General features: G+C 39.8%; 1 protein-coding gene across 10 annotated transcripts in view; it reads right to left on the minus strand.

Annotated features, from left to right (window-relative positions):
• bcor (BCL6 corepressor) overlaps nucleotides 1-24,167 on the minus strand; it is a 327,180-nt gene that overhangs the window by 49,495 nt on the left and 253,518 nt on the right. For 8 of the 10 annotated variants that reach the window (XM_072585136.1, XM_072585128.1, XM_072585134.1 and 5 more), the window contains 3 exons: nucleotides 15,590-15,717; nucleotides 10,972-11,065; nucleotides 266-3,136 (listed from right to left, as the gene is read on the minus strand). In XM_072585136.1, the coding sequence (XP_072441237.1) occupies nucleotides 266-3,136; nucleotides 10,972-11,065; nucleotides 15,590-15,717 (3,093 nt within the window). The remainder of the gene's footprint in view (nucleotides 1-265; nucleotides 3,137-10,971; nucleotides 11,066-15,589; nucleotides 15,718-24,167) is intronic. The other 2 variants (XM_072585138.1, XM_072585129.1) reach the window with 1 other exon arrangement.

The raw sequence follows: 24,167 nt of genomic DNA on the forward strand, positions 1-24,167 counted from the left end.
ATAAACATTGCCTTGTTGGTATCACCAGTATCCCCAGGACAATTTAGATTTAACTGCTGCTAAGCATCATCACTTGCACACTCATAATAATCAACAGCATAGCACTGCATATAAATTAAACCAAAAATCTCAAAAAGCCCTTCTCTGAATTTCACGAAAAGTTTTCTCACCCATTGAGAGTATAAAATATTAAAAGTCAAAAGATCTTACCCAGCCTTGTAACAATTTAATATATTAGCTACTGACAAATAAGTCAGCAACTCACCTGTAGTGCTCGTTGTTCTCGACTTAGCTGGCTAGAATCGGCATACAGTTCTGTTGTGACACACTTAAATTTATCTCCCACATACCCAGCTGAGTTTGCAATCCGCTTTGTTAGATTAGACTTTTTTGGCTTCATAAATTTAGCAGCTGCTATGTCCAAGTCATCAGTTCTGTCTTTGGTATCACTGTGATTCAATTGAGCCAAAAACTGCTCAGCTTCAGCACCAAATTCCTTATTGGTATTTATATTACCCATAGATGTGGGAACACTATCAATGATGCGACCACCGTCCGATAGATCAGTGATCAACTGAACTGTTGTACTCTCCTTACTTTGGCAGTCTGAAATAAAATCTTTGTTTAAGTTCTGATTTGGTAAACATTGACCCTGTGATGAGCTACAAAACTCTACTGCCTTGAGAACATCTTTGTCTTTTTGGACACTATCTTGCTTGGCGATGGCTTCCACAGAGTCAACTGTTTGCTCATCAATTTCTTTCATAAAATATTGTTTGTTGCTTCCTTCTGGCAGGATGCTCTTTTTAGATGCTTTTGCTTCAACTTTTCCCCATTGATCATTGTGTTCCACGATTAAGGGTTTATCCTTGTAATCTTTGGCAAACATTTTGCCATGATTCTTTGGATTAGAACATGAGACCTCAGGTCCAGTGGAAACATGTAACTGAGTTGCATTTGATTTCTGTGAAATTTCTGTTGGTTTCCCTCTGTTAATCGGCTCTTCATTACATCGAAGTCGATCATGTGACCTAGATCGCCGTTGGGCTCCTTCACTCCTTTTCTCTTCTTGTGAAGTGAGTGATGAAATTACAGGGTTGATCAAATTTTGTGTGTTGTGAAACACGGTGTATTCACCTCTGCATGTTGGCAAGCTGGTATAAGAAAGTCTATGCTTTGGCGCCAAGTTTCCTGCATACAAATTGCCATTAGGCAATAAAGCAGGATGGGGAAACACAAGTCCTTTATCGGGTAAAGGAAGGTGGCCAATGGAGATTCCTTCAGGTGTGGAGTAGGTGAAATATCTGTTTGGATATGGTAAAGGTGGGGATAAAAATGTCTCGTTTGGAGTGAGAAATATCGAACCTGATGAATGGCCACTTTCAGTTGAATGTGAGGCAAAATCCTGACAACCACCTTTAGTCCCTTTAGTGGTCTGCTGGCTGGGTACTGGAGAGGACTGCCCTGTTTGATGAATCACAGATGTTTTATTTGAAGAGTTATTTCTATGAGCCTTCTCAGAGTGACCCCATTCAGTACTAACATTTGGTGATGGTGAAGCAGAAGCAGGTCTGCCCAATCCAGACACTGGACCTGGAATATGATTGACAGAACCATTGGAACTCCCAATTCTAGGGCATGAGGAACTTCTCTGATGAGGAATTATACGCTCTAGTGTTTTATTGCTCACCAATATACTACTAGTTTGATGGTCACCAGGAGAACTAGTACCAGGAATGGCCCAGGTTGAGTGCAATTTGTTGATAATAGCAGGTCTTTCAATAGTGAGTTCATTATGTATTGAAATTGCTGAAACTTCAGAATGACTTTCCCTGCTAGGAAATGTTTCCTTGCTAGACAATGAGGAATTGTTGCGCCATTTGCCCGCTGCTGATACTGGCACCACCTTATCAGCACTCTCAGTCTTGGATACCTGATCACTTGAGGTCTCACTACAGCCTACTTTAGAAGACAGATCTAAAGGCTTCTCACTGCAGTCTTTGGTGGGCGTCTGTGTTTCTTGCTGTAATGGAGACTTGGTAGCTTTTTGTTCAGGCTGAGAGCTTCGTGAATGTGTAACTGTTTGTTGCAAGCTATCCCCAGATTCTGTTGGTTTTGAATTTTTGCTGTTCGTTGATCGTGCAGGAGAAGCAAATTCACTGCTTAGGCTTAAATAACCATGAGGAAGTGCCATTGAAGGAGAAGGACCAGATAGTCTGGCAAGATGTTTCTGGAATTCAGAAGAGCTCTCTCCAATCTGTGATGAGGAAAGATGAAGCCGGGCAGATGGTTTAGGAGATTGCAACAGTGAAGCAGGATCTGCAGGAATACTACTAGTATTTGCCTTTTCATTAGCTGCAATCCTTGTTTTCTTGCCGCTCGATATTTGATGCGTCAAAATTTGTGGGTCAACTTGCAATCTAGGATTTCCTGTCATTATTCCTGACAGGCATTTATCAGGACAATGAACCATAGAAGACATTATGGGTGATGTTGCAGCTGGTGTAATCCTTAGTGGAGAAGGAAGAGATGATGGGATGTGAGGCAAACCGTAGTGTGGAGGTGGTATGTACAAGAAGCGATCACTGTGACTACAGACAGGTGAATAGGAGATGTGTTGTGGTAAGCCATAAGAATTCTGGGAAGGTATCAAGCATGTTTTATACATGTTCATTGAATATTTGCTTGGTGATTCCACAAATGGATACATCCCTGGTGCTGGACTCTCCATGTATGGGCTAACCCACGGAAGCCGCAAATAACTTGGACCAGTTCCATTCACTGGTGTTTGTTTACCAGCTGCAGATCCTTCTAAACCCAATGGTTCACTTCTCGCACCAGCAGCATTTTGTAGTCCAGGTGGTGATTTGTACAGTGTGCTAAAGCTTTCATGAGGCTTTGTGCAGCCACTGCCATTTTCTAGGGTTTCTGGCGGATGTGATTTATAATTCAAATCAGGCATTCTATCAGTCATAAATCCTAGGCTGGTCATTGCAACTGCAGCCTCTTGCTCCTTCTCATTTCTAAGCCCACGTGCAGTAGGATACATAATGCCATTATGATTCCTCAGCTCTTCTTGCATGATCCCACTAGCAGCTCTTAGTCGATCAATTTGTCTCACTGACGTTGCATCCACCTAGACAGGATTACAGAAAGATTGGTTATAAACATCTATTATGTTAATTTGATGTCTTTCTGGTTTCAGTTTGTTTCAGAGTTGTTATTTTAATAAAATGGTAAAATTCATTATCAACTAACATTAATGATTTAAAATAGCAACGATTGTGGACAAATAAAGCACAGTGATACAATAGCATTGCAAAAAGTTACATCACACACCTTGGCTCTTATAGACTACTTATCAATATAATATTACTGTTTATGGAAGCAAAGTAACTATTTTGGTGATCACAAATTCATTTTCTAAAGAACATTTTCAAGCTGCTATACTGTTCTTTTTGTCTTTGATGTGCTCACTCATCCATGCACAATCATGCTATCCCTGCTGATATATCACTCATCTTTGCTAGCTCAAATTAAAATCATTGCCTGATTCAAAACCAGCCTAATGTTTTATCCATTATTGGATCGATCACATCAAGTTATAGCATACTTTGGTCTCTTGACCCAAAAAAAACATTTTTTTTTGCCCCAAGTGACATCACATGTATACATGGATAAACTTCCTTTATACTTTTTCAATGTTTGGATCTAATTCCATTTCTTTTTTTTTTAAACTCTAAAATCACCTCCAGCTGTTTGCCAAACATTATTTTGTGGTTTAGTCACAAATTCTAGCAGCTGAGTATTGAGAAGATTGAATCTATCCCCGTCAGCATCCACAACACGTGACATTTTTTGCCACTCAGTTCATTCACTCATCTCTCCATTCAGTCAATCTAAACCATGCCATGTAAAACTCAGTTCCTGTTTGATCCTGGTTTGAACTTCAAATAATATTTCATCACTGTGGCTACTTACTTCCAACTCTTCAGTATCCTATATATAAAAAATTGGGAAAGTTCTCTCACAGACTAGTCAAGCAACAGTCTGACAATCATTCCTATGGAATCATACCTTACAGATAATGTCCCAGACACCACCATTACTATCCCTGGATATGTACTGTCCCTCCTGTGGGACAGACTCAGTAGAGGTGGCAGCACACCCGGGAGGGCTTTGTCCTGGGAGTTCTTGACTTCAGGTTAAACCCAGGCAAGGAAACCTCTTACTGGTTTGACTGATGAATCAGTACTCCTCCATGTTGAACAACACTTGGAGGAAGCACTGGAGGATGGCAAGGGCACAAAAGGTACTCTGGGTGGGGGATTTCAATGTCCACCACCAAGGGTGGCTCAGCAGCAGCATTACTGATTGAGCTGGTCAGGTCCTAAAGGATATAACTGCTAGATTGGGTCTGCAGCAGGTGGGAAAGGAACTAACAAGAGGTAAAAAACATACTTGACCTCAACCTTACTAATCTTGCAGGCTGCAGAAGTGACCACCGCACTGTCCTTGTGGAGATGAAGACCTGCCTTCACATCGAGAATAACCTCCATCGTATTGTGTAGCACTATCATGCTAAATGGGACAGACTTCGAGTGGATCTGGCAGCTCAAGACTGGGCATCCATGAGGTGCTGTGGGCCATCAATAGCAGCAGAATGTACTCCAGCACAATCTACAATCTCATGGCCTGGCAATATCCCCCACGCAACCATTACCATCAAGCCAGGGGATCAACCCTGGTTCAATGGAGAGTGCAGGAGAATGCCAAGAGCAGCATCTGGCATACCTCAAAATGATGTGTCAACCTGGTGAAGCTACCAAACAGGACTATTTGCACACCAAACAGCATAAGCAGCAGCAGTGATAGACAGAACTAAGTGACCCCACAACCAACAAATCAGACCTAAGCTTTGCAGTCCTTCCACATCCAGTCGAGTATGGTGGTGGACAATTAAACAACTCACTGGAGGAGGTAGCTCCACAGATATCCCTGTCTTCAATGATGGAGGAGCCCAGCACATCAGCGCAAAAGATAAGTCTGATGCACTCACAATAATCTTCATTCAGAAGTGTCGAGTGGATGATTCACCTCGTGCTTCTCCAGTGGTCCCCAGCATCACAGATACCAATCTCCAGCCAATTCAATTCGCTCCACGTGATATCAAGAAATGGCTGGAGACACTGGGTACTGCAAAGGCAATAGGCCCTGATAACATTCTGGTAATAGTACTGAAGACGTGTGCTCCAGAACTTGCCACTCCCCTAGCCAAGTTCTTCCAGTACAGTTACAACACTGGCATCTACCCGACAATGTGGAAAATTGCCCAGGTATGTCCTGTACACAAAATGCAGGACAAATCCAAACCCAGCCAATTACCGCCCAGTCTACTCTCCATCATCAGTAAAGTGATGGAAGGTACCATCCACGGTGCTATCAAGCAGCACCTGCTCAGTGACACCCAGTTTGGGTTTCCCCAGGGTCACTCGGCTTCCGATCTCATCACAGCCTTGGTTCAAACATGGACAAAACAGCTGAATTCTAGAGATGAGGGGAGAGTAACAGCCCTTGACAGCAAGGCTGCATTTGACCAAGTATGGCATCATTGAGCTTTGGCAAAACTGGAATCAATGGGTATCGGGGGCAAACACTCCAAAGCTTAGAGTTATACCTGGCACAAAGGAAGATGGTTGTGGTTGCGAAGGGTCAGTCATCTCAGCTCCAGGACATCTCTACAGGAGTCCCTAAGGGTAGTGTCCTAAGCCCAACAATCTTCAGCTACTTCATCAACGACTTTCCCTCTGTCATAAGGTCAGAAGTGGGGATGCTTGCCGATGACTGCACAGTGGTCAGCACCATTCGTGACTCTTCAGATACTGAAACAGTCCATGCTCAAAGGCAACAAGATCTGGACAATATTCAGGCTTGGGTAGACAAGTGGCAAGTAACATTTGTGCCACACAAATGCCAGACAATGACCATCACCAATAAGAGACACTCTTAACCACCACTCCTTGACATTCAGCTGTACTACCATCACTGAATCCCCCACTGTCAACATCCTTGGGGTTACCATTGACCAGAAATTCAACTGGACTCACCATATAAACACAATGGCTACAGGGCAGGTCAGAGACGAGGGATACTGCAGCAAGTAACTCACCTCCTGACACCCTAAAGTCTATCCACCATCTACAAGGCACAAGTCAGGAGTGTAATGGAATACTCCCCACGTGCCTGGATGGGTGCACCTCCAACAATATTCAATAAGCCCGACGCCATTCAGGACAAAGCAACCTACTTGATTGGCAACACATCTACAAACATTCAATCCCTCCACCACCGTCGCTCATTAACAGCAGTGTGTACTATCTACAAGATGCACCACAGAAATTCAAAGATCCTGAGACAGCACCTTCCAAACCCACGACCACTTCTGTCTCAAAGAGGTAAGGGCAGCAGGTATTTGGGAACACCACCAGCAGCAAGTTCCCCTCCAAGTCATTCACCACCCTGACTTGGAATATACCACCGTTCCTTCATAGTCATTGGGCCAAAATCCTGGAATTCCCTCCCTACGAGCATTGTGAGTCAACCCACAGCAAGTGGACTGCAGCGATTTAAGAAGGCAGCTCACCACCACCTTCTCAAAGGGCAAATGGGGATGGGTTATCAATGCTGGCCAGCAATGAATACTAGAATCTGTTCAAAGTTTAAACATCCAATAACTGTTCAACATGAAATTTGCACTTCCATCAATCCATCTTTGCTTGCAACATTGGTTCAGTCTCCCATTTGCATTTATTTCAAATTGTTATCACTTACAAATTCCTCCATGGTTCACAAGATTTTAATCTGATCAATTCTTCAACACTTGTCCCACACGGCTTTCACCTCTGCCTCCGTGCACCCTATTGTCTTCTGCACTGTCTTTGTTGTCAAATCTTCAGCTGCTTCAGTCACATTCTCAACAATGTTCTATACTGCATTCCTTCCTAACTTTCAGTTGCCAAACTTTTTCTCATTTTTCCCAATCTTTTCCTCCATAGTTCACTATCTAGTTCGCCCCATCGGGGCGGCATAGTGGCTCAGTGGTTAGCACTGCTGCCTCACAGCACCAAGGTCCCAGGTTCGATTCCAGCCTTGGGTGACTGTCTGTGTGGAGTTTGCACATTCTCCCAATGTCTGTGTGGGTTTCCTCCGGGTGCTGTGGTTTCCTCCCACAGTCCAAAAGGTGTGCGAGTCTGGTGAATTGGCCATGCTAAATTGCCCATAGTGTCAGGTGCATTAGTTGGACGTCTGGGTGGGTTACTCTTCGGAGGGTTGGTGTGGACTAGTTGAGCTGAAGGGCCTGTTTCCACACTGTAGGGAATCTAATCTGTTGCTCTAGCTGACTATGTTTCTGACACATGTGGGATTTTAAAAGAATTATACATACAATGGCTTGGAGTTTACAATAGTAATGATAGCAAAATTGACCATCCACCATCATTACCGGATAGCCTCACTATAAACATCTTTGTACTTCACCGTGTTCAATGACATTTAATTGGGTCTTTAACTGTTTGTGCTCATTTCATAGTTCCCTTTCTCATGGATGGAAAGTAAATGTTGGCTTTGTCAGCAATATTCATCACATGAACAAATAAAACACATTCTAAATCACCTCAAATTTCTTGATCACGAAGACTTTTTGAAATAAAATATTTTTGACAGTCATTACTTCACTGCCAGAAAAGATGAGGTAGCAGGTTTGTTAATTTTCTGACGGGAACTGGATCAGCACTTCAAATAAAATCAGTGCGCTTAGAGTCAGAGATGTACAGCACGGAAACAGACCCTTTGGCCCAACTTGTCCATGCCGACTAGATATCCTAAACTAACCAAGTCCTGTTTGCCAGGACTTGGCCCACCTCTCTCTAAACTTTTCCTATTCATATGTGTATCCAGATGCCTTGTTACATACTGATTTGCTTCATGAATGAATACTTCAATGTGACTGAATCCTGCTTCATGATATCAAAGCTGATAGATGCTTGGACATCCGTTTGACCTGATGCCTTGGGTTCATACTGACATTAAGAAGGGGGAAAGACACATCACACTTATTACTAGTTCTTTTTGGGTTGGTTTCTGCATGGTCAGCAGGAAGCATTATCAGATCAATTAAGTGTTGTTGCTGTCTATAACAAAAATGATTCTATCTCCTGTGCACATGCAGTATGACTTTCAAGCTGCAAGGCCTGTGGAAATGAGCTATCCAATTAATTGACAATCTACACTTCAGGCTGGACAGTATCACAGAAGTGGTTTAGATGGTGACATTTCCGTGAACCTAGCCACTCAGTGCAAAAAAGAAATCTGACAGGGTAAGTACAACACAGAACTTGCAAACTTCATTTCACAGACTGAGACAGGAAACTGAATTTCAAACTAAGAACCTGAACAGTGATTATCCAGAGGAATTGACTGAAGATTCAGAAAAGCTTAAGTTCAAATCTCACCAAGAACATTTGTGCTATTCAAAAGACAAATAAATAAATCTGGAATTTAAAAAAAATTGAAATCTGCAAAAGAAAGTGACATGAAACCGTTGGATCATCACAAAAATCAAACTGAATCAATCATGTCCTTTAGAACAGAAAAGCTTTCACCTGACCCAGTATGGTCTACAAAGGTCATAATTACATCTGTGGTAACTCAAAATATCTATCCCATTGCTCTGCTACTTCTGGAGCTAATTTTCCTATAAGTATTTATAATACAGAAAATTATCAAATATGTTTCTATCATCCTTTCAGGCAGTGTATTTCTGTTTATTATCACTTATTGTACAAAAGATAATACCTACATAGCTTCTCTTGTTCTTTTGTCATTGCCATAAATATGTGTCCTTTTGTTACAGATTGTTCTGTCATTGGAAAGCTTATTGTTATTTACTCTAATCAAACTCTTCATAATTTTCAACGTCTCCATTAATGCTTCCCTTAGCTTTACCTGTTCTAAAGAGAACACTCTGGCTTCTCTAGTCTCTCCACGTAACCAAATTTCTCATCCCTGGTAACATTTTAATAAACTTACTTTGAACCCTCTCCAAGTCTTCACGTTCTTCCTGAAACTCAGTATTGAGAACTTGCAAAATATTCCAGCTGGGCTTAACCAGCACTGTAGAAAAATTTAGACAACTTCCTTACCCTTTCATTCTAATGCCTTTTTAACAGTTAAGATTTAAGTGTTAAGAGTCATCTGAACTTACCTGGTCACCTTTAAAATGTGTGCATGGATATTCCCAGGCCTCTCTGTTCCCATTCCATTCTTCCTACCAAAATGTATCTCCTGACACTTCTCTGCATTAAGTTACATCCGCTATGTGTCTAAATTTGAGCAGTCTGCCAATTACTCCTAAAGTCTGTTGCTATCTTTTTAAACTTGCCAACGAGTTTTGTTCATCTGTCAATGTTGCTTTAGTCCCAAGATCTTCAATTTTACCAACAAATGGATTGCATAGCACTTTATTAACTGTTTCTTGAAAGTCCATACATACAGCACTATCCTCAGGCATTGCCGTTCCACTTTCTTCACAGTGGAAGGCAATGGAAGGAGTGGCCAGAGGAGTCAGATCAGTGTTAGGAAAACACTAAATGATGAATCAGGGTTAGTCATGCAGGAGTCGGTTAGGAATATCCTACTCATCTTCAGCATTTTGTATCACTGATTTAGTGACTAAATAATTGAACTTCCTTAATCAATCCCTGCTGAAGAATTCTCTGTACTGCTTTGTAAGTTAGTTTCCAACAAGGCCTTACCTGGTAATTAACAAGTCAAGTTGTTTTGTAGAAAAATAGCTCTTCATGGAATCAAAGCCACATGAAGATTTGAGTAGTTAAGTTTAAAAATGAAACACACTAAAAAACGTCAGATGTTCTAAATATCGGGAAACTACTTGGTACGTACCTGACATTTTTATTGTGGTGAGGTAAAGTTTGACAAATTGAAAAATGCATCAAAAAATACATAGAACTTTATTCTAAGTATGAGTAGTTAACTTCATTTGTGCTCTTTGATCTTATTGCACTGAAATAGTAATTCAAAATTCTTACTACAATGTTATTGTCGAATGCAATTTTTCAAACTTTTTTGCTAAATACAGAGGAACCTCGATTATCCAAAGGACACGGGCGGGGTATATTTCATTCGGTTAATCAAATGCTGGATAACAAGCATTGGAACCTTGCAATCTTGCCGGATAATCCGATATTCAGATAATCGAATGCCGATAATCAAGATTTCTCTGTATCATGTGTAGCTGTTCACTTTACAACATCTTGCATACTTCAAGTAGTGGGAGTAATAATGGAGCCTGAATATATATTTAATGTTCATAGAAATGTGTATCTCTCAAGAGAAAATAGCATAAACTTTGAAACTACATCTTAATGCATTCTATTAATTTTTCTCATTTTAAGAGGCATTAAACTATTAAATAAATAAGTTACCTCCGCCATTAAAATAGCAGAGAGAGAGAAATATGATATTAGCCAAACAGGTATTTGTATGATACCATCATTCAGTAATTTCTAGAATTTAACTTCTAAAATGCTGATCACATGTTGCCTATTAGCAAAAATCAGAGTCAGACAGCACAGAAACAGACCCTACAGTCCAACTTGTCTGTGCCAACCAGACAATCTAAATCTGACCTAGTAGCTGTAATTGTACCAGCCTCCCCCTGGAAGCTCATTCCATACACGCACCACCATCTGCATTAAAACATTACCACACAGGTCTTTTTTTGTGTCTTTCCCTTTTCAAAAGTGAACGCTTGTCTTTTGGAATTCTCAATTAGTGAGAACTAAATTATTAACTTATAATTTAAATTATTAATTCAGATTTGACTATGATAGCATTGTTATTATGAGGACTTTACAAAGAAAATGAAATGAGAATGAGATCGTGTGAGCTTACCACACCCAAGTTGTGGGTCATGTGATTGTCATCCCTGATCCCAAACCGCTTTATGCTTTTCTGTGTTTCACCATCACTTACAGAGACTTTCCTGCTGTGAAACAAATTCAAAGTTAATCGAGTTTTCTATCTTGTTCGAGACATACCATCTTAAATTGACTATTACATTTCATAACTGTTGACTACTTTTAAAACAAAGGTCTGACACAATTATGACTACTTCTCCGAGTGAATCTTAAGCTGCGCACACAGAGAAACCCAGGTATACACACAGCAATTTGCAGTGGTTTTGAAATTATCTTATCTTAGGATTTCACCAGCACGTTTCCACTCCAATTGGATGTTAAGCATTTGGTTTCATCTTTCCTACAGTGTTTGAATACTTATAAGATATTCCATATTATTGCAAAAAAAGTTCAATCTTTTCATATAAACAGGAGATGACATGCAATTATTCTGCGAGGGAAAAAAAACATCTAAAACACTATGCCTTTAAAATAACGTTAGGGGTCAGGCCAACATCTTGTTTCCACTTTACTAAGGAAATTTCTTCAGGGGTTCACCTAACTGACCTTCAGCAAAGACCATCATATGTCACATTTTCTGTGACTTCTGCACTTGAAGTGGGTCATACTCTCAGTTCTTTCTTTTCTGCAGGAAGAAAAGATTTGAGGCAAGCAATAGCAAGACCATAAGACAGTAACAAAGTAATAACTTTTTGAAAGAAAATGAGAAGTAACAGAGAGATCAGAGAAACAACAGGGGATAGGATCTGAGAGTTGAGAAACGAAAGTTGGATTTCAAGGAACAAGGTCATACATGCAGTAACTGAACTGATTTAACACCAAAGTGTAACACCAAAGCAACATGTTCAATTTCCACACTGGCTGAGATTACCTTGAAAAACTTTCCTTCTCAACCTCTTTCCTCACCTGAAGCATGGCGATTTTCAGTTTAAATCACCACCAGTTGTCTCTCTTTAATGAAAGAACAGCCTATGGTCCGCTAGGACAATGACAACTTTGCTTTTTATATTCAACTAGTGCAAATAATGTTAGCTAATGTTTGAGGCCCTATTCTTTCAAGACAACTAGAAGCAAAACACAAACGTGTTATCCTCCGATTTGGACTAAAAGATAAACACTTAGAAAAAAACATGCCTCCTGTTCCAGATAACCACTTCAAAATATATTTGAGTTGAACATTCTACATCCTGACACATGGAGTAGTTAATGCCCAGGGTCAATGAATCCCATACTTTTGTGTTAAATACTAACAACATCCACATTTGGCATATCATACCTCATCAAGCTGAAAAATACTGGTGGTACTATTATTCAAATTGTTTTTATTTCATGGTGTAAATCTTCAAGAAATAAATATTCATGAAAGCAACAGTAATACAGAGAAATGACAATTATCCTAATGAGATGGGTGGGCACTATTTCGTTCGGATAATTGATTATTCGGTTAATCTATTCAACACCTTTCCTCTGGGGCTTGGAGTTTTCTATTAAGTCTGCTGCCCGTTCAGGATACGAGCAGCAGCACAGTGGGCGCGAGCCCCAGCCTGCCCCCAACACTGCCACCCCCCACCCCCCAAACCCCGCCACCCCCTATGCAACCCCGCTCCAGGGCAGCTGGACTAGACATCAATAACAAGGCTGCCGCTGCTACTGCTGTTTGTGGTGGGGGTGGGGGGGGAGGTGAGTCTCCAAATAGCGCGCGTGACACACACACAACTTTTTACTGCAACGTTTTGACAGGTTCCACCTTTGCCCTGTACAGGACAATGTTAGAGAGAATATCTGGGAAGGGGGGTTTAGGGTATACGCCTGAGGAGAACTCCAGGGAGAGTGTGGGAAAAGAGAGAGAGGGTGGGAGGTCAGTCATTTAGAGACGGTGCCTGCACTCCCATCAGTCCAGGACAGTTCTCAGCAGCACTTTTAATCACTGTAAACAAAAGACATGATCAGTGTTGGACACACGTCTTTGATGTAATGTTTCTGTTGGGATCTCGAGATCACCTTCGGAAAATCTGATTTTCGGATAATTGGTATTCGGATAATTAAGGTTCTCCTGTATATACTATTGGAGAACTATTTCCTCTCAGAAAATGCACTTAACAGCCAGGTGATCAGTAACAAACACTGAAGCTTGTTATCTCAGATATGTTCATTGATTTGAGCCATCACTGCTTGAATCTGATCAGAGAGTTGACAATTTGGACAATGGTCCCATAATTCAAATATTCCTCAGCCAACTGGGATAGTTAGAAAGTTGGTATGGTGGACTGAATGGGTGTTAACATTTGGTGACAAATGGGACATCTATCTGGAGTGATATTTCTGGTGAGATAAAGGCAATATTCTATTATTTTGAAAGTTCAGCAATGAAGTTGAGAAATGTTGAAAATTATAAGAAGAATCAAATAACCAAATGCGTTAACAATGCACTTATTCATCAAAAACTGACAGAAGTAAAGATGTTGGTGATTAAAAATATAACAATAGTATAGAAACTACATGGTACATATATTAGTCTGCACGATGGTGATACGTAGTCCCTACAACTCATGTCTGGATCAATGTAGCTTAGAGACTGGGCAGATCCTACTCATTTGCGGAAACAATTTTGGCACAAATGGAACAAAACATATCACATATGAAAGCATATGGTAAACTGTTTGCACTAAAAGTATAATCGTGTTTCATTTTTATATGTTTAATTTATTTAACACTACAATCGTAATTTCCTTCACAGATCAAATAATGGCAAAAAATCCACCAGCAGTTGTCCACCAGTAGCACAAAGTAATTTCAGGATATATCTAAACTAGACTGTGCCAAACTAGCTTCACAAATTACATGCTAGGTGATTACAATCAAAGTCTTGTAGATATGTTCTCAAGCAAAATGTAAATCTCTTAGAGATTCTATCAACTCTTAATGAGATTGAAATAAATTATGCTTGTCAAGTTAGAATTTCTTATCATCTTAGCACTTTGCCTGAACCTTTTGCACAATTCATCTGCGCTGAAGAGGAATTCCTCAATATATGATAGTCAGCATGCAAATCAGCTGAATGCAAAGAAACAAAGCCAAATTTCTACAGATTCTTATCTAAAGCTTTGCTCTACATTCACAAGCAGTTGTTGTTTCATTCCAACAAACAACTAAATAAAACGATTTTTACTTATGTTATTAATTCAGGTTTGAAGAGAAAGCTAATCATGTAATCCTACACTATAAACTAAGATGTCTAAGCATGAAATTTAGTTAACACTCTTCTATTTTATGCAAGTAAACAAAATCAATTGTATGTCTGCGTAGGAGTTGCAGTTAAAGCAATTATTGTGGGAACTTTGTGTTAATAACGATAACTACACCCTTCTTTGATAACAAGGACTTGCCGCAGATGAGTCCGTGTCTTAATGGCCAGAGCTTAGCAATCACCGGCAAAGTAATGCCGCACATCGCTGACCTTGAAGTCAATTTCCCATTAAGATCTATCATATTCTGTGGCATAGATTTCACTTCTCCCAGGCCTCATTTCAGCTGGCACAAGCCACAAGGATTTCTGACATCAAATAACGGTGAGCTTCTCAAACAGGAACCACAGAAGAATTCTTTAGGTAGCAAACCAGGAAGGTATATGCAATATGAAGATTGGTGCTTTTTATAAGGAATGGATTATTTTCTCTACTCATTTGTAGGATGCATGTTGTTAACTAGGTCAGCTTTTCTTGCCCATTCCTAACTGACTTGCAAAGGTGTTGGTGGATAACACAAAAACATGGAATTTATGTACGTGCTGAAATATCAAACTTTTCAATTAAAAAAATTAAAATTTTATTAAATTTTTAGCATCCAATGTAAAGATTTGCAATCCATAAATAAAATTAATTTTTCAGGATCAGAAGGTTGCTTAGCCAGAATTATGTGCAGTTTTTAGATTAGATTAGATTCACTACAGCATGGAAACAGGCCCTTCAGCCCAACAAGTCCACACCCACCGTCCGAAGAGCAACCCACCCAGTCCAATTCCCCTACATCTACACCTGACTAATGCACCTAGTTCCACAAGCAATTTAGCATGGCCAATTCACCTAACTTGCACATCTTTGGAATGTGGGAGGAAACCAGAGCACCTGGAGGAAACCTATGCAGACACAGGGAGAATGTGCAAACTCCACACAGACAGTTGCCCGAGGCAGGAATTGAACCCGGGTCCCTGGTGCTGTGAGGCAGCAGTGCTAACCACTGAGCTACCGTGCCACCTGTTAATGAACAACTTACACCTGAGCCCAAGTGAATCTACTTAAGGCTTTTGTATTGAGAATAATAATAGTGTAAGAAGCAAAACATCACACAAATTCAGTGATTTTTGATTGATTTCCATTTACACGGACTTCAACTGCACACCATGTGGATACACATGGAATCACAGAGTAATATCTGCATTTCTTTATTTAACCACACATATATGGACACTAAAAGTATTATCAATTCCACAAAGTAATAATAGCAAATGTGGTCAGATTCACGATCATTACAATGCAAAATTCAGGCCAAACGTAGTTTTACTTAGAGTCATACAAAAATGTAACTCATCTTACCCATCTTCATTAATTCCACACATACGGACCCGATCAGTACTCATCCAGCTGTGAAGGTTGCCATACAGGGGCGTCGCAGACAGCATGGCGTCTTTTTGATTGATGCCTCCCTTCTCCGCAATTTTATTCTTTAATAAAAAAAAGTTTTTTAAAATGTATAAATCTATATCAAACACCCTTATTTAATGTATATATACAACTTAAAATATTTCCATTGTGGTAAATCTATACACCTTTGGAGCACTGTAATCAGTTATGAAATGCTCCAATCGTATTCAATTACATTCACAATTTCAGACTAGAAAAGTTAAAAAGTTATAAAATATCATTAGTAAGTCAGGATTAAAACAATAATAACCAATAACAGCTCCTTGTACCATTACAGTAGAAATGAAAAATAATGCAGACTATTGTATGTTCAGAGTCCTTAGAACGAAGTTCCAATACTAATGATCACAGACCTCAAAGCTTTAGTATTATTGGTTACAAACAGCAATGTTTTCATTTATGTAAAATAAGTCATCATTAATTATCTTTTAACCTACAAAAATCCATATTACAGTTCCCAGTCAATATCATGTTAAATTCTTTCATGGAATGTGATAAGGAATGCATTCACAAGTACATGTTATAGCTTTCCCACAAGCCAGCATCAGATGCACACAATCATTCAAACTGTGCACTCATGCTCGTCACCACATGTGTGGCAATAACCATCATACTTCCTCTCTGCTGAAGCAAAGGAAGCAGCCTGCTAAAGTTCACTACACACATACACCCTAATTTCAGATGTTAAATATATTTGTTCTAATCACATATATGAAAACAAAACACATCATATAATGAGTACAAAGCTAATAATTTGTGAAATTAAGAGTATTATTCAATAAAAACTTAATCAAGCATGATTTATGCAATATTGTCACATTTCAGAAACAGTAGTCAATGACCTCATTGCATGCTTCCCAGAATAGATTTTTGTAGATGTCGCCCACAGCCACCAGCATGTTGTAGAGCAATTGCAATGAGTAACTCCTGTTGATTTTTATACTCCTTGAGCTGGAAACCTCAAGTCTTTTCTTAATCTTGAGATTGTTGAGTTCATTGTCATTTCGCTAAGAATTGTATAGTCAGCAAAAGCCTAGGATCAAACATGAAGCCCTTATATGTTCACATGAATGTTCCACAGACAGAATAACAGGACTTCAAACATTTCTAAAATTCACATCTCGAGGTGGTGAAATTAGAACTAATAAGCCATTACAGGGATGAAACCTGGGACCTTACTGGCAATATAGCTGAGATTTACAATAAATAGTGTTCTTACAACACCAGACTTTGGAGAAGTCATTTTTTTCCAAATTAAGAGCTAGAAAGAACTATGACTTCAGAGAAACAATCTTCTATTTTAGCAACTTGAGCAGACTTTTTGAATCCTTTGAAGGATGTCAAGTAAAATGATGTGACTGTGTTAAATCTGCTCTGGACATGTTTATCCCATTGATGACAGCTTTTCACCCTTGCACTTGAAAAGCTTTTCCCAGAGAGTATGATCATATCACCGATTAAGCAAATGCTATGACATTGCTCCTGACAAAATTTTACATTAATCACAATATTCTGACCATGGACAACCATTCTGCAGTAGATGTTTTAAACATAATGCAAATGCAAATTTCTGAACATAGGTCATAGAGTTTTTACAGCATGGAAACAGGTCCTTTTGGGCCATCTTGTCCATGCTGGTCAAACTCTCACCTGTTCTAATCTCATTTTCCAGCACCTGGTCTGTAGTCTTGTATGTTATGATGTTTCAAGTGTTCATCTAAATAGCTTTTAAGTATCTTGAGGACTCCTGCCTCTACCATCCTTTTAGGCAGTGAATTCCAGATACCCACAAACATTTTTTTCCTCAAACCCTCCTATCAATAAATTTTGTCACTACTGAGGATATGAGTCAACAATTAAACAATTGCAATCTTGGGTTAAAAATCAAGACCTCAAATGCTCAAAGGACTTTTAAACTGCATAACCTTTGCTCTTCTTGTCTGCAGTAGACAGCCTGTGTTCTTAAAGCTATTCACCTGTGTTTGTGTATGTATATATGATGCTCATATTTATTATGATTTTCACGATTAGCAAGTAATAGAATTTCTCTTTCTTTCACTCAAGAAAACCTTGTAAGTGGATCCTTAATTAGAACTAGTATTCCATTTAAATTGAAGTGTGATAGCTGTAGACTTAAGAGAATAAAACTATTTGCTGCAATCGACTGAGAGGAGCTAGAGAGGAGCTAAATTACCACTCCTCACAAGCTCTTTGGTGTACTTACAAAAGTACCAATATTTAAAAGTTTGATTGAACTACATCACAATACATATAACGTCACTGTAACAGAAATGACATGGTCCCTTTCCCTCGTGAAAAAAAATGGCTTAGTAAACACTTCTTGAGCAAACTGGACAGCATTTTAAAAATCAGTGAGTTTACAGAAAGGAAGTGAACAAAAATGTTTAGTCACCTCTACTTTTGTAATTATTTTTCACTCTCCTATAGTGCTAAAATTAAATATATTTGAACAGTTTTCACAACACCCTACATCTCCAAGTTATATTTATAATTATTTATCCAACAACAAATTACATAGGAATGCAGTCATTATTTCTTTTCTGCAAGCATGTGTTATTTTATACATAGCAAGCTCCTACAAAAAATATCAAGTGACCAATTAATTTGGTTTTTGGGATTGAGGAAGGAGCAATAACCAGGACATCAGGAAAATATCTATTCCTCTTCACACAGTGCTATAAAATCCTCTAGCGTCCAACTTGAACAGGAATATGAAGGATTAATAGCTAAGTTCTGTTGTGCCATCCAATGTTGTGCCTCATCCTTTTGTCGTCAATCTAATGCAAAGATAATACCAGGTGATTTGCTTCAAAGATTTATAATGGTGCCCCACTAATGGCTAATCAATGTGTCAAGTACACAATAAAGCTACATAGCAGTGGTTTTACCAGGAATAAAAATTTGGGAGTGTCTCAACTTAGGGCAGATGGGTTACGCTCTGACTATTTGATTCGTCCCATTAATCATTGCTGTAGAACATTCTGAAAGCTCCTATTGCTGGCAGGGATGGGTGGAAATAAGTTGGCTGGTGCACATTGCTGGATTTATTTTTTTTCTTTTCATGCAATGTGGGCATTGTTGTCTCATTGCACTTTGTACCACAGGCAGTTTGAAAAACAGAATTAGTGCTAAACAAAAAAAAATGCAGATGCTGGAAATCAGAAACAAAATCAGAAATTGCTGGAAAAACTCAGCAGGTCTGGTAGCATCTGTGGAGAGAAAGCAGAATTAATGTTTTGGGTCCAGTGACCCTTCTTCAGAACAGGATCAATGCTGTCACTTCCCCTATCACAGCAAACATGTGACCTCTCTCACCAAATTGACAGACTTTAAATAATAAGAACGAAGCAACAAATCACTAACATTATTTCCCCAGATGTAGCTTTGATCATTGTGCAGCTATATAGAGAGAACTAGCGATTTGGATAGAGAACTGGCTTGAAAGTAGAAGACAGAGGATGATGCTGAAGGTTTGCTTTTCAGACTGGAGGCCTGTGACAAGTGGAGTGCCACAAGATTGGTGATGGGTCCATTGCTTTTTGTCATTTACATAAATGATTTGGAGGTGAACATGGGAGGTATAGTTAGTACGTTTGCAGATGACACCAAAATTGGAGGTGTAGTGTACCCCAAAGAAGGTTATCTTAGAGTACAACGGGATCTTGATCAAATGGGCCATTAGGCTGAGGAGTGACAGATGGATATAGATAATCTATAGATTAATATAGATAAATGTGAGGTCCTGCATTTTGGAAAGTCAAATCAGGGCAGGACTTATACATTTAGTGGTAGGTTCCTGGGGAGTGTTTCTGAACAAAGAGACCTTGAAATGCAGGTTCATAGTCCCCTGAAAGTGGAGTCACAGGTAGATAGGATAGTGAAGGCGGCGTTAGGTATGCTTTCCTTTATTGGTCAGAGCATTGAGTACAGGAGTTGAGAGGTAATATTGTGGCTGTACATGACAATGGTTAGGACACTGTTGGAATATTGTGTGCAATTCTGGTCTCCTTCCTATCGGAAGGATGTTGTGAAATTGAAAGGGTTCAGAAAAGATTTACAAGGATGTTGCCATTGTTGGAGGATTTGAGCTATAGGGAGAGGCTGAATAGGCTGGGCTGTTTTCCCTGGAGCGTCAGAAGTTGAGGAATGATCCTATAGAAGTTTATAAGATCATGAGGGGCATGGATAGGATAAATACACACAGTCTTTTCCCTGGGGGTGGGGGAGTCCAGAACTAGAGGACATAGGCTTAGGGTGAGAGGGGAAAGATTTAAAAAAGGACCTAAGGGACAACTTTTCACGTAGATAGTGGTGTGTGTATGGAATGAGCTGCCATAGGAGGTGGTGGAGTCTAGTACAATTACAACATTCAAAAGGCATTTGGATGGGTGCATGACTAGGAAGGGTTTAGAGGGATATGGTCCAAGTGCTGGCAAATGGGACTAGATTAGGTTAGGATATCTGGTCGGCATGGACGGGGAAGGGCTTATGCCTGAAACGTCGATTCTCCTGCTCCTTCGATGCTGCCTGACCTGCTGTGCTTTCCCAGTGACACATTTTTCAGCTCTGATCTCCAACATCTGCAGTCCTCACTTTCTCCGGGTTGGACCTAAGGGTCTGTTTCCATACTGTACATCTCTGTGTCTCTATGACTCTATTTAAAATTATCTTTCACCCAAGCTCAAATTTGAGTGGGCCAAGGCTATAGTAAGCCATTCATAGTTATGTCCTTGCAATATAAAACTGTAACACCTCTACTATTGATCATTGGTATTTTTTATATATTAGTTGCAACATCCTGGTTCAAAGATGGATAAGTTATAATTATGAATGAGCAGCTCACTGGATGCATTAAGCAAGAACCAAAAAATGGCTTGGCCAGGATGCTTCAGTGTAGGGGATCCTGGCAGCCCTCATCGTTAAATGAATAATAAGTGACCACTGCCTGACATTATGGGTGGGATTTTCCTTTCTTTGTTCAGTGTTGAACTGGGTGCCTTTAATAGATCCTTCTGCCCCACCAATGAAAGCATGTTCCGATTTGGCAATTAAGCCTTAAATGGAAACATAACAGGTCCTATAACCGAGAATTCCACCCTGCCTGAAGTGGCCAACCATTGTGAGTGACAGTCCCTGAGATCTGCAGGAAAGTTGGAGATACAGGGAGCTCAGTGGCAACTCCAGAGTCTTTCAGCAACCATGCTCCTGCACCCTATCTTCAATCTCATCCATGCCTGCAATTCACAGATTGGGACAAACGGAGCCTAGTCCCCCACACCCAGCCAGAAGGCCTGTTTTCCAGTTGAGAAGGCAGCCATTTTCCTCATCTGTCAGCAAGGGTGGGTAATCATGATAGTGGTGGCAGATTTTTTAAGTGGTCATTAATTGACTATTTAAGGCCATACTTACTGGCCAGTCAAGGCAGTTGACCATGCACCCAGTATATCAGAATTTAATTGCTGGGGTAGCTGATATCTCTCTGGTGCTAATCCATCCAATTATTTACTCCTCTAACACCTTCTCCACTACTTCTCAGGAGAAAATCATGTCCCATATTCGAGAGAAGGAGTTGGTACCATCCAAACATATAGATATTTCATGATGCTTTTAGGAAATGCATCCTCCACTAATTAGTATGACAGCAAATAAGGACAAGGTTGCCTATATAGGTACCAAGAACAATCCAACTAAGTGGTTATCACCACCACGAAGGCACACTGCTGATAATATATGCACCACTATTAGATAAGATTCCATCCTTTTTTTCCTGTCTTAACTCTCAATCAGGCTGTGCAGGGCAGACCAGCAGTACAATTTCTCTTTCAATGGCCATTTGGGACCCTCTGCAGCAACTGTGCAAGATATGGTCAGTCGAAAGAAAATTGGAACCTGCAACTCAAAAGCAATTTACATGACTTTGAAATCCACCCGTGGCATAAATTGAGTCTAACTGCACAACACTGACAAGCAATAGCAATATTATAGAATGACTTCATGAAACACAGATCTGACAGGGAGGGGTTACTGCACTTGACAGTGTGAGGAAACTGAAAATTTATTTACAATTATTAATCTAGTCTGCTCCAGGAATCTTGTTGTTTAACAGTGCATGGTACTTAAGCTCCTCCACACTGTCAAAGTACCTCTAATTAGCCCCCCCGATGATCCCAACAACATTGATTTCAATTTGTATTGAAATATCAACAGAGATTGACAAACAAGTAAAAATATGTTGAAATAAAACTCTGTGACAAATACATCCTCCTTAAAATCAAGTTTTGCACAAACATGAAGTGGTGGTGAAAGAACAAAGTAGACAGATTCTAAATTCTAAAAGGAGAAAGTGAGGACTGCAGATCAGAGTCGAGATTCCTGAAGAAGAGCTTATGCCTGAAATGTCAATTTTCCTACTCCTCGGATGTTGCCTGACCTGCTGTGCTTTTCCTGCACCACATTCTAGATTCTAAATTCTCAGTAAGCCTCTCAGACTTAAAACTCTTCACTCAACAAAATATGAAAATACTCGCTGCGGGTCACATGCATAGCAAATCAATAAATGTAAACCTGCGTGACAAGGTCCAAGAAGCAAAGCATATTACCTCAGTTCAGTACTTATTCAGTAACAGAATTCCTATGACTTGGCACACAAGTGATAGATTACAACAGAAATTTTTGCCTTCTCTTTCACAAGTAATATCATGCTTCAAGTTTAGAGTCCCAGAGTTTTATTTTTGCCTTAAGAGCACTGATTGGCATTAAAGATATTAAATTGAATTAGTTGGTTTTCAGGACAATTTGAAATTTCATTTTCATAGTTACTGCTGGTAAGTTTTCTTTCACATTTATTTAATAAGCTGAATTTACTATGTTACCTGTTTCTCCACAATGGTTTAGGAACCAGTCATTCTCTTTGAATTATTAGAATTCCTTCTGCTGTCACAAGGAGTTGAGGTCAAGACATGCATACAGGCTCAAAAATATGAAGTGTTGATTGTTAACTATGCACACATTTTCAACTTTTCCACAATGTTGCATATAGCACACATTTATCTCTTAGGAGATATTCCATTGGACTATATAATTTCATCTGTGTAAGCTGCAACCTGTTTCTTTGGCCATGATATCTGATCTGACAGGACGGCGATGCTTGTTCCTGTATCAGCGAAAACTGATGACATGGCTCTTGACTTACTTATGTTCTATCAAGTTAGAATTGGACAAATCACTAATCTTTCTTTGGAATGTCACTTGTATTCCTGTTTACCATATTGAGCACCTTTGAGTGAGTAACCACTGCCTCTTTTGCTGCTCTAAAACTGCACTCTACTTCTGTATTTCTTCTGGAAGGAACCTGACGTTTTACAGATATAGCATTCTTTTGTCATAACTGGGCACTATTAATGTTCCTAAGGTTTTTTGTTCCAAAGTGATGGTGGTTAGTATCTGCTGAATTGTCTGAACTTTGTTTTGGCTTATCACCTCTGTCTGCAGAGTGTTTGCAGTAAAAAGCAGATAGGCTCTGTTGGTCCCCTGTGCCAATGGTGACCTCCTCCTCTCAGGAGTTGCCTGTGAATCTTCCTATTTATGCTTCCTGCACAATCTGAATAATTTAGATTAGATTATGATTAGATTCCCTACAGTATGGAAACAGGCCCTTCAGCCCAATAAGTCCACACCAACCCTCTGAAGAGTAACCCATTCCCCATATGTAACCCTGACTAATGCACCTAACACTATGGGCAATTTAGCATGGCCAATTCACCTGACCTGCACATCTTTGGATTGTGGGAGGAAACCAGAGCACCCAGAGGAAAACCTCGCAGACACGGGGAGAATGTGCCAACTCCACACAGACAGTCACCCAAGGCGGGAATTGAACCCAGGTCCCTGGAGCTGTGAGGCAGCAGTGCTAACCACTGAGCTACCTGCCGCCAATCTTTTATGAAAAGTGGTAATAAATTTAATCAATAATGCCAGCAATTCTTACTAATTTTGATTTCAAGCCTCCATAGACATTGTTTTCCATTTATGCGGAGAAGTCATTAATGCAATTACCTATAGATGCCCCAGATGTGGAACTCCTCTATCATGACTTCCTATTTCAAGAATTTTACTTGTTCCCTCATTGAAGTAATTATCAAAAGCTGCTCACATACCTTCAACAGTTTCAGTGCTGCCTTTGATATTTTGGCAATTTACATCAGCTGCAGTCAATCCTGTTGAAATCAGTTACTTGCTGAAAATGTGTTGCTGGAAAAGCGCAGCAGGTCAGGCAGCATCCAAGGAGCGAGAGAATCAACGTTTCGGGCATCAACCCTTCTTCAGGATGCCCGAAACGTCGATTCTCCTGTTCCTTGGATGCTGCCTGACCTGCTGCGCTTTTCCAGCAACACATTTTCAGCTCTGATCTCCAGCATCTGCAGTCCTCACTTTCTCCTCGAAATCAGTT

The sequence above is a fragment of the Chiloscyllium punctatum genome, chromosome 15 (genome assembly GCF_047496795.1).
Source record: "Chiloscyllium punctatum isolate Juve2018m chromosome 15, sChiPun1.3, whole genome shotgun sequence".
In the NCBI taxonomy this organism is placed as follows: Eukaryota; Metazoa; Chordata; class Chondrichthyes; order Orectolobiformes; family Hemiscylliidae; genus Chiloscyllium; species Chiloscyllium punctatum.